The 12,115-nt window shown below is 38.1% G+C and overlaps 1 protein-coding gene and 1 pseudogene across 1 annotated transcript; one reads left to right on the forward strand and one right to left on the reverse strand.

Moving 5' to 3' along the window:
* Window positions 1–12,115, reverse strand: part of LOC133243812 (testis-specific Y-encoded protein 1-like) — a 505,577-nt pseudogene that overhangs the window by 127,019 nt on the left and 366,443 nt on the right.
* Window positions 9,921–10,850, forward strand: LOC133243789 (olfactory receptor 4C6-like). Its single transcript, XM_061410544.1, has one exon. It carries the CDS (start codon window positions 9,921–9,923, stop codon window positions 10,848–10,850), a length of 930 nt encoding a protein of 309 aa, XP_061266528.1.

Here is a 12,115-nt window from a genome sequence, read left to right on the forward strand (position 1 = left end):
CATGGCTGAATCATGTCAATGTATGGCAAAACCCATACAATATTGTAATTAGCCTCCAATTAATATAAATAAATTAAAAAAAAAAGATACAGAGACCTCCAGATCAGGTGATGGAAAAAGTCAGCCCTCGGGCTAGCGAGGTGATCAAGAATAAGTCCTACTGACTTTTCTTCATCTCTATCATCAGGCAGATGAATCATTGTGTGGTTATTCTTCTACTGAAGAAGATAACTTAGTTCAACAAATAACTCAATAGTTATCACCCACCATGATCTGGTTGTGTGTTTGTGGAGCATCAGTTTGGCCTAGCTCCAGTGAGGCTCCACTCCTGGGAAATGTGGATCATTGCAGGAGTGGGTGGGAATTCATTGGTATGGTGATTAGAGCCTCAGTCAGTGGAGACACAGCCTCAAAGGGGTGCAGTTGAATTGATGCAAGTCTACACTTCTTGAAATCCTGTGTCATTTGAAAATAACAGTCTGTCCTCTTTAACCCAAGTCTATTGCCCAAAGGAAAACGTCTTAGTAATAATGTTTTTTTTCTAAGATTTGTATTGGAAACTGCTTGCAAATTAAACTCAAATATAGTTAAATGGCAGGCAGTTCCATGAATGATTTTGAAAACTGTTTATATCTGGCTGCCTTTTTTAGAAAACTTTCACATTGAAATTCTGCTCCTATCCACAGAGATTATTTCCTATATAAATCCTTGGACATTTAGATATGTTTTAAATGTGTTTTTCAAGATCATTAGAAACTCTGGTCCTATCAAAATTACCTCCCATTGATTGGATGATTTGCTTCCAGTGTGATCCTGATTTACTTCATTCCATACTTGAATTTTCTAAGTTGCAACTATAATGCATCATGATTTATAGACCTTTTGTAGAGAAAAGTTCATGTAAGTATATCCTGAATGGAGTAAGACTTTTGATTATTCTGACATGATCTTAGAAAATTACTCACATGCTCTCTACCTTCTAGTTACAGAGATCATCAGGTAATTAGAGAGATGACATTAAATTGAGTTTTGGAGATGATTTTAACAACTGTTTTGAGGATTAAACATGGTCTTATTAATTTGAATTACTGTTTTGAGGTCACTGAAATTACTGAATCACGTACATACACAATTTTATTTATTTATTTATTTTTAATTTAAAAAATTTTAATTTAATTTTATTTTTAAACTTTACTCAGTTGCTAACCTGTTTTGTCTGTATAAACAAATTTTAGCCTCAGGTTGAAAAGTCTTGAGTTATCAACAATTTTTAGCTTAATTTACTTTAAACTCTTTGGGCAAATTGCCAGAACTTAAGTGTCTACCTTTTGGTCTCTATCCAGATCATGAGATTAGCAAATAAATTGTGTGTTTATGTGTCAGCGGTTTGTCTTAGAAAAGGGAGGAATGGGAGTAGCTGGTATATATAGGATAGTTTTAGACATATTGTGCTTCCCTTCTTTCAAGCAACATTCTGTGTGTATATGTAGTATACAAACAACATATATGTGTGTATATGTAGATATATTTCTGTGTTCCTCTTGTACCAACTGCCTTTCTTTTTCTATTAGTCACCTTTGATGCAGGCCTTATTTAGTATTTTTCTTTCTGGTTTGATAAATTATTGCTTATAGTTATTCAATACATATATTAAATTTATATATATAAATAATTCATATTAAATTTGCATATATATATATATATATATATATAAACACAGATGTTTATTTCTGAGGAGCTCTGCCTATAAGTGTGGTGTCAGCATTGGTCCTGAGGGTGAAGCAAATGGTCGTTCAGGTTTGAAGCCCCCTGCCTCTGGAGTCATTTCAAGAAAGCATTAATTTTTGTATCTACAATGATATACTAATTTCTATCCAAAATTATGCTGCTGTATATAATTACACGTCTATTCCTCTTTCAAGGAAAGCAAGTGAAGAAAGGAAGGCTTAGGGACAGAAACAATCCTTTTAATGTCCTTCATTAGAGACAGTCTGTTGATGATGCCTGTGCTCGGGCATGAGTTTTCTAAGAAACACAGGACACTGTTGCTCCTTAAAAATGATGACCCAGAGGCTCTCCCTAAATACCTTGCTATCACTTCCTGTTATCCAAGATTTTATTGAATAAATCATTAAGCTCCATGAGAAATTCAGACACAAGAAACACATATCAACATAGAGTTGGCTTCTTGGGTTCATATCCGGGCTTTCTTAATTACTGACTGTATACCCTTAAGCAAATTAATCATTTGGCTTTATCTCAGTCATACAATGTGTCTCCTCATAGTTAGATGTGAGGACTAAGTGAGAAAACATACATTAAGTAATAGCAAAATATCTGATATATAGAATATACTAAATAATTTATTATTAGCTTGATTAGGATATGTGTATAGATGATGGCTCAGTGGTAAAGAATCTGCCTGTAATGCAAGAGATGCAGGAGACACAGCTTCTATCCCTGCATCGGGAAGATCCCATGGAGGAGAGCATGGAAACCCACTCCAGTATTCTTGCCTAGAGGATCCCATGGACAGAAGAGCTGGCTGGCTACAGTCCATAGAGTCACAAAGAGTTGGACATGACTAAAGTGACTTAGCATGCATAGATCATATATCTCTATATAGATATTACATCGTTTTGATTTGGGCTTCTCTAGTGGCTCAAGGGTAGAGTCTGCTTGACAATACAGGAGACATGGTTTTGATCCCTGGGTTGGGACGATCCCTTGCAGGAGGAAATGGCAACCCACTACAGTATTCTTGCCTGGCAAATTCCATGGATAGAGGAGCCTGGTGGGCTATACAGTCTGTGGGGTCACAAAAGAGTTGAACATGAATGAATGAATTAGTTCACAGGCACACAGCACAGCTTAAACTCTGGGAACTAACATTTGTTGTTTATATCACCAATGAGATTCTAAGACTGAATGATTAAGCAAATTCAAATTAAAATGAGATGATTTTCTGCATCATTATTTTTAATATATTCAAGGTTCTTAATATGTAGTGATGGCAAAGCTGTGGGGAAAATTAGTTTTTAATACACTATTTTGGGGCAATAAAAGATACTTCAGGATTTTGAGAGCAATGTTACAGAATCTGTCAAATGTAAATATATGTGTATTTTTTGTTTTTATGATGACATAGATTTATCCAACAGAAATAAGTGAAGATGTCTGTAAGTGGTATTCATTGTGTATCTACATATAAGGTAAAGTATTAAAACTGAAATGAATTTCAAGCAAAAATGGACTAAAGGAATTATATTGTAACAATGAAATGGAATAATATGTAACAATTAAAATCAAGGAAAATTCATCTATATTGGCAGATAATGCTCACACAAGCTGTAATTAGTAGTTCAAGTGAATTATTATATTTTATATATGTTCATATAGAGTAAAACGCATCAATGATGATATATATATATACCAAATACAAATGCATATCTTAGGAGCATTTACTAAACTGTTAATAGAGGATCAAATGAGTGAGTGCTTATCGTTGGGAGAGGGTTTTTTACTTTAACCTTTCTTTCTATCTATCTATCTATTTAAGCTATCCCTCGTGGGGCATGTCTTGCTTTTACAATTTATGAAAATGAATTATTTAATTACAAATATTCTACTTTTGGCTAAAAGAGTGTTTTAGGAAACAAGTTGCTTTTGAAGGTTTCTTTTAAAGTCAGTTCAAAAACATATCTTATTAAGTGTTCAGGAGTAACTGATACCCTTTTAGTCAATTTAGTATTTAATAGATCCAGGTGGTGTTAGTTGTAAAGAATCAGCTTGCCAATGAAGGAGACCCAAGAGATGCAGCTTCGATCCCTGGGTTGGGAAGATCTCCTGGAGAAGGGAATGGCTACCCAATCCAGTATCCTGGCCTATATAATTCCATGGACTGTATAGTATATTTTCTTTTATTATGAATAAATTGATTTGGAAATTTTGATATTTCTTTAAAATTTATCTTTTTAAAAATGTGATGGAACTGGTTAAATGTTTATTAAGAAATACCTTCAATTTTTGCTGCATCATTTTTTATTTATTTCATAAACATTAATCTTTTTTAAATTTAGCTAAATGAGATAAATGGATTATTTCTGATATGCAAGCTATACAGAAACATGTAACAAATATCCAGAATAACAGGTGAGGGAGATTTGGGAGATGATGTGAGTCTGAAAGATGAGTGTAAGAGATTAGTTTAACAAAAGACATGAACATGGGAAGGGGAGGCCAGGAGCTTATAGGAATGGAAGATAAACATAATGAATATTTGGATAGTGCTCTCCAAACATTCTCATGTCTCTTACTTCCTCTGAATTTCATGACAGTTTTGTGAGACAGGGTGTAAAATTTGTGGAAGGGCTGTGGTCAGTGAGCTGAAGTATCAACTTAATCACATAGGCATCAAGAGGCTTTGAGCTGGTTCACTGGGACGACCTAGGGGGATGGTACTGGGAGGAAGGAGAGAGGGGGGTTCAGGATGGGGAACATGTGTATACCTGGCAGATTCATATTGATATATGGCAAAACCAATACAATACTGTAAAGTAAATAACCTCCAATTAAAATAAATTTATATTAAAAAAAGAAGCTTTGAGCAAGTTATATACACTAATTCCAGTTGAACTATTTCAAATCCTAAAAGATGATGCTGTGAAAGTGATGCAATCAATATGTCAGCAAATTTGGAAAACTCAGCAGTGGCCACAGGACTGGACCAAAGGTCAGTTTTCATTCCAATCCCAAAGAAAGGCGATGCCAAAGAATGTTCAAACTACTGCACAGTTGCTCTCATCTCACATGCTAGTAAAGTAATGCTCACAACTCTCCAGGCCAGGCTTCAATAATATGTGAACTGTGAACTTCCAGATGTTCAAGCTGGATTTAGAAAAGGCAGAGGACCAGAAATCAAATTGCCAACATCCACTGGATCATCGAAAAAGCAAGAGAGTTCCAGAAAAACATCTACTTATTCTTTTGACCATACCAAACTCTTTGACTGCATGGGTCACAACAAACTGTGGAAAATTTTGAAAGAGATGGGAATGCCAGATCACCTAACCTTCCTCTGAGAAGTCTTTATGCAGGTCAAGAAGCAACAGTTAGAACTGGACATGGAACAATAGACTAGTTCCAAATAGGGAAAAGAGTATGTCAAGGCTGTATATTGTCACCCTACATATTTAACTTATATGCAAAGTACGTCATGAGAAATGCTCGGCTGGATGAAGCACAAGCTGGAATCAAGATTGCCAGAAAATATATCAATAACCTCAGATATGCAGATGAAATCACCCTTATAGCAGAAAGTGAAGAAGAATTAAAGAGCCTCTCAATGAAAGTGAAAGAGAAGAGTGAAAAAGTTGGCTTAAAGCTCAACATTCAGAAAACTAAGATCATGGTATCTAATCCCATCAGTTCATGGCAAATAGATGGGGAAACAGTGGAAACTGACAGACTTAATTTTGGGGGGCTCCAAAATCACTGCAAATGGTGATTGCAGCCATGAAATTAAAAGACGCTTGATCCTTGGAAGAAAAATTATGACCAACCTAGACAGCATATTAAAAAGCAGAGACATTACTTTGTCAACAAAGTTCCATCTAGTCAAAGCTATGGTTTTTCCAATAGTCATGTATGGATGTGAGAGTTGGACTCTAAAGAAAGTTGAGCACTGAATAGTTGATGCTTTTGAAGTGTCGTGTTGGAGAAGACACTTGAGAGTCACTTGAACAGCAAGGAGATCCAACCAGTTCATCCTAAAGGAAATTAGTCCTGAATATTCATTGGAAGGACTGATTTTGAAGCTGAAACTCCAAAACTTTGGCCACCAGAGGCAAAGAACTGACTCATTTGAAAAGACCCTGATACTGGGAAAGATTGAGTGTGGTAGGAGAAGGGGATGACAGAGGATGAGATGGTTGGTTGGGTGGCATCACCGACTCAATGGACATGAGTTTGAGTAAACTCCGGGAGTTGGTGATGGACAGGGAAGCCTGGGAATCTGTAGTCCATAGGGTCACAGAGAGTCGGACATGGCTGAGCAACTGAACTGAACTGAACTGAAACCTTATTCACTGCATTAGAAAATCAGGATAATGCTAGGTCCTATTTCATATGGTTTTGTGGGAACTAAAAAAGAAAAGCATAAAGATTTTAGCACAGAACTCTCAAATAATAACTCCTTAACACTTATTGTTGGCAATTGCCAACATCTGCTGGATCATGGAAAAAGCAAGAGAGTCCCAGAAAAGCATCTATTTCTGCTTTATTGACTATGCCAAAGCCTTTGACTGTGTGGATCACAATAAACTGTGGAAAATTCTGAGAGATTGGAATACCAGACCACCTGATCTGCCTCTTGAGAAATTTGTGTGCAGGTCAGGAAGCAACAGTTAGAACTGGACATGGAACAACAGACTGGTTCTAAATAGGAAAAGGAGTATGTCAAGGCTATATATTGTCACCCTGTTTATTTAACTTATATGCAGAGTACATCATGATAAACGCTGGACTGGAAGAAACACAAGCTGGAATCAAGATTGCCGGGAGAAATATCAATAACCTCAGATATGCAGATGACACCACCCTTATGGCAGAAAGTGAAGAGGAACTAAAAAGCCTCTTGATCAAAGTGAAAGTGGAGAGTGCAAAGGTTGACTTAATGCTCAACATTCAGAAAACGCAGATCATGGCATCTGGTCCCATCACTTCATGGCAAATAGATGGGGAAATAGGGGAAACAGTGGCTGACTTTATTTTTCCGGGCTCCAAAATCACTGCAGATTGTGGCTGCAGCCATGAAATTAAAAGATGCTTACTCCTTGGAAGGAAAGTTATGACCAACCTAGATAGCATATTCAAAAGCAGACATTACTTTGCCAACAAAGGTTCATCTAGTCAAGGCTATGGTTTTCCCTGTGGTCAAGTATGGATGTGAGAGTTGGACTGTGAAGAAGGCTGAGCACCGAAGAATTGATGCTTTTGAACTGTGGTGTTGGAGAAGACTCTTGAGAGTCCCTTGGACTGCAGGGAGATTCAACCAGTCCATTCTGAAGGAGATCAGCCCTGGGATTTCTTTGGAAGGAATGATGCTAAAGCTGGAACTCCAGTACTTTGGCCACCTCATGTGAAGAGTTGATTCATTGGAAAAGACTCTGATGCTGGGAGGGATTGGGGGCAGGAGGAGAAGGGGATGACAGAGGATGAGATGGCTGGATGGCATCACTGGCTCGATGGACGTGAGTCTGGGTGAACTCCGGGAGTTGGTGATGGACAGGGAGGCCTGGCATGCTGTGATTCATGGGGTTGCAAAGAGTCGGACAGGACTGAGCGACTGATCTGATCTGAACACTTAATGACTTGAACTGTTGTTTCATTGTTTTATTTTTACAGGATTTATAGGTTGTGTAGTCAGTAAATGTCTGGACTGCAGTGGACAGTTGTGTTGTTCATTCTTGACCCCATGGATTTAATGCACTGTACAAAACACAATCAAATGTGTTCTGACAGTTAGGTATGGGCTTTATGGCAGTGAGAGGGAATTGTAGAAATAGATGAGGTTGACTACTTTGGTTGAGGGTCTTGAATTTCAAAATAGGAAGCTGATATGTGAACTAGTAGTCAATATATATTAAAATAGAAGGGCATTGTTATCTTAGTATAGTATATTTTGTTTTAGAATATTTGAAGCCATGGGATAGTTCAGAGGAAATATTACCTAGAAGTGTAAACATTTAATGTAGATAGGAGGTGAGCTGCTGTTTTGAAGGGAACAGAGTCTCTATGCTGGCTCCTCTGAACCCCAGTTCTCTAATAACCTGCCAGAGCTACCTCATTCTCTAGATGAGAAAACTGAGGCCCAGATAGTGAACAATGTAACAACATAACCTAGGAGTGAGAGGGACAACCTGGAATAAAACCCAGCTTTCCTGATTTCCAAGAACAGGTCCATTCTACTTCATTTGTGCTATTAAAATTTTTTGAAGCTCTTAGACTGGAGATGAGAGTGATTGAAGCTAATCTACACTGTATATTTGCAAAGATTGTCCTGAAAGTTATATAATTTTGTTTAGTAAGAGGGTAATCCTAAGAGTGGGTCTTAGGTGTTTACAGGAGTCTCAGAGACTTTGTAGTTTGCATCCCCATTTAAAGGAATCATCTCTAATAGAGGTCCCCCAAGACAGCCTCTGCTTAAGTATCCCTTGCAAAGAGACCTTGGCCAATGAAGCACTTGTCGTACCATCTCATCATTCAACTGTGGTAACAATTGCATTTAGTCAATGGAGGCCACTATTCATTTCTTTAGTGGTATAAGGCAAAGACTATGAATTTGTGTTTTAAAATGAGATGACACGGATTTGTAATTTCTGCTGTGTTTAACTGAGATGCTCAATGTGTCTAAAGCTCCATTTCCTCATCCTCAAGATGAGATCTGTGACAGTACCTTGTCCCAAGTGATACAAAAATAAATGTAATAATGCAAATAGCAGACAAAACACCTTACTGTCACATAGTGAGTGCAAAATAGATTAGTTACTTTGTTAGTATTTGTATTATTCTTTAGAGTCTTTGGCTTTATTTGGGTGCACCCCTTCAGAAGAAAAAAAGAGAAGAAAGGATTTATGTTCACTCGGGCTTGTCTTCTGGGATTAGGCTGCTCAAGTTGAATCTGGGTCTTCCTGGAGCAAAGAAAGATTTAAGCTTTTGTTTTCTTTAATAAGCATTTTTGGAAAATAATTAGAATCTTGGGAGGTAAGTAAAGGTTATAAATCATGGTTTCAGGATTATATTTATAATAAAAACATATTCTTCATTGTAGTCTCATCATTAATTAAGCATTGAATTTTATTGTAGAATTATGGAATAAGATAAGCACAGGAAGTATAAATTTGCCTCTCTGTATTGTCATAATGTGGAAATTATTGAATTTTCAGTATCTCTTTCATACTGAGCACTCAACATTATACTAAAAGGAGCAATATAGGTTGTTGTTGGTATTGATTTTGATGCAGGAAAACCTGGACTTGAACTTGGCTTCAATGTTTATTATCTTTGGGAACTTGCTGTAATTTTTTCATTTTGCCTCAGCATCTTATCTCTAAAATGAAGAAAATGCTTCATGGGATAGTCTAGTGCCTGATACACAAAAGAGATTTATCAAATAGTCATGGTATGCAATAATAATCCAATCTGATAGGAAGAAATGCAGATACAAAGAGTATAGTTCTTAATAAGTGGAGAGCCTTTGGGATATGACCTACCTGCTTTGCAGGCTCTTCAACTAGAACATTCTAGTAATCAATAAGCATGTGAAACAAATGAGCTGAAATAGAATGTTCTGAGGTTACTAGGTATGTCCAGTGATACATTAAGGTCAGCTTCCTAGCTTGAGGTTCCTAAAAGGCAGCAGCTGAGAGGACTTGTGTGTTGGTAGTTCATTTTGGAAAAGAAAATGAAGGCAGTGAATGGGGGAGAGTGAAACAGGGAAGAAGCAAATCTGAATCTTAGATTGTGCTAGGCTGGTTACCATTTATCCACTGGCTTCTATCAACTGGTGATCTAGGATTTCCTAAAGGTATGTTAGTTCTCCATATCACCACATGGTTGATGTCCCAGGGTGATGAAGCAGGGTCTTCTAAGTGTCTCAAGCAGCAAGTGTCAGAAAAGCAAGAGATACACTGGTGAGAGGTGTTATACAGGGAATGACAGGGATCAAGGTGTTATCAGGATCCGATTGTTTGTAGCTAGTTGCTGTACTGATGGCTGAAGGAAAAGGTAAGTCAAGAGGGTGTAAGAGAGAGTCCAAAAAAAAAAAAAATTCCCAAATTCATAATAATTGCTAATTTGGAATCATATTCTTTTGTAGATTTTCCAGCTCAGAGAGATAAGCTTACATCAGCCCATAGTAAATGGGTAATCCCAACAATGTGACGGAATTCATTCTTTTGGGCATTGCAAAGAATCCAGAGCTGCGGAAAATACTCTCTGCAGTGTTTCTAATCATGTATGTGTCCACCATTTTGGGAAACCTCCTCATTGTGGTAACTGTGGTCACAAGTCAGAGTCTGAGATCACCCATGTATTTTTTTCTTATGTCCTTCTCTCTCACGGATGTCACCTACTCTTCTGTCATTGCCCCCAAGATGATTGTGGACTCCCTCTCTGAGAGCACTGCCATCTCCCTCAAAGCCTGCATGGCCCAGGTCTTCATTGACCACTTCTTCGGTGGAGTGGGCATCATCCTTCTCATCGTGATGGCCTATGACCGCTACGTGGCCATCTGTAAGCCCCTGCACTACATGACCATCATGAGGCCTTGGATGTGCTGCTTACTACTGGGACGGTCATGGTTGGGGGCATTTACCCATGCAACAGTACAGCTTCTCTTCATGTATCAAATTCCCTTCTGTGGCCCTAACATCATTGATCATTTTATGCGTGATTTGTTTCCATTGCTGAAACTGGCCTGCATGGATACCCGCATTCTGGGTCTCTTAGTTATCCTCAACAGTGGGGTGATGTGTATGGCCATCTTCTTCATCCTTGTCACCTCCCATGTGGTCATCCTCTGCTCCCTGAAATCCTGCAGCTCTGAAGGGCAGTGTAAAGCCCTCTCCACCTGTGGCTCCCACCTCATGGTGGTCTTCATGTTCTTTGTGCCTTGTATTTTCTTGTATGTGAGGCCTGTAGTCACCTATCCCATAGACAAGGCGATGGCTGTGTCGTTTACCATCGTTGCACCCATGTTAAATCCCCTGATCTACACCTTGAGGAACATGGAGGTGAAAAATGCCATGAGGAAACTGTGGATGAAACAAGGGGCCTTGTGTGGTCATTAGCTTACATGCTAAGGGCAATTCTTTCTTACAAGGACAATGTGCTTTTACCCTCCCATTCCTTCAGATCTATTGAGGATACAGTAGTCGCTGGCGTCATTTAATCATGCAAATTAGGCCAAGACTGTAATCCTGTTATTCCCCCTCCCTCGTGCAGTGTGTGCTCCATTCCTTTTCTCACAAGGCTCCGCCCACTTTCTCTTTCTCTCTCTACATTTTTCTCCTGCCTTTTGTATAATTCAAGCCTTTTCTAGTTTATGGCTTTTGCTTTTCTTACACTGCTTACTCTTGAAATTCTCTTTCCCAGAGTTCTTCTCTGGCACTTTTTTTTTTCTTCTTCTTCTTCTTTCAGATGAACTGTCATCTCCTTAGATGTTTTCTCTGATGACTTTCTTCTAGGTAACTCTTTAACTCTTCATCTGATGATACCCTTAGTATCAATGTCAGAAACCAAACTTCAGCAATTATTTCTTATCTTTTGTTTTCTCTTTTCCCTCCAACAAATTTGTAATCCCTATAAGGTCAGAGATTGTATTTTTTACTTCATGCTGTGCTTAATAAATATTGTTGAGTGAATTTAAGTCTAAAAGTAACTTGTTTTTCCTTAATACAAATTAATACCAAAAAGTAAGGGTGTATATATATGTGTGTGTGTGTGTGTGTGTGTGTGTGTGTGTGTGTATAAGACATATAGGAGTTAGAATTATCTGATTTCATGTTTCCAAGTGTCTTTTCCAGAGATGGTTGGAAGCAAGTACAATTTCAGATTCGTACTATACTTAGTAGTTTATTATTTAATAAGGACTACAGCACTGCCAAAATTCTGTGCTACTGTTATTTCTCCTTTAAAGAGGCAGAATAAGAATCACTTACACCGGGAGTCAACATCAGAATCTAGTGCCTGTAGCTATGTGCTTTATGAGAAAAAAGTAACTCTATGGAGACCTAATTTTTCTTTAACTATGGGGAAATTTTTCTTGCTGTTACATCATAGAGTTGAATTTGAAAATCCAAATGACATTTCTTTTCCTCCAGATTTTGCTTTGCCTGCCACTAGAGAGATACTGGGAGAAGGCAATGGCACCCCACTCCAGTACTCTTGCCTGGAAAATACCATGGGCGGAGGAGCCTGGTAGGCTGCAGTTCATCGGGTCGCTAGGAGTCAGACACGACTGAGTGACTTCACTCTTATTTTTCACTTTCATACATTGGAGAAGGAAATGGCAACCCACTCCAGTGTTCTTGCCTGGAGAATTCCAGGGATGGGG

Source organism: Bos javanicus, chromosome Y, assembly GCF_032452875.1.
Source record: "Bos javanicus breed banteng chromosome Y, ARS-OSU_banteng_1.0, whole genome shotgun sequence".
NCBI classification, from domain to species: domain Eukaryota; kingdom Metazoa; phylum Chordata; class Mammalia; order Artiodactyla; family Bovidae; genus Bos; species Bos javanicus.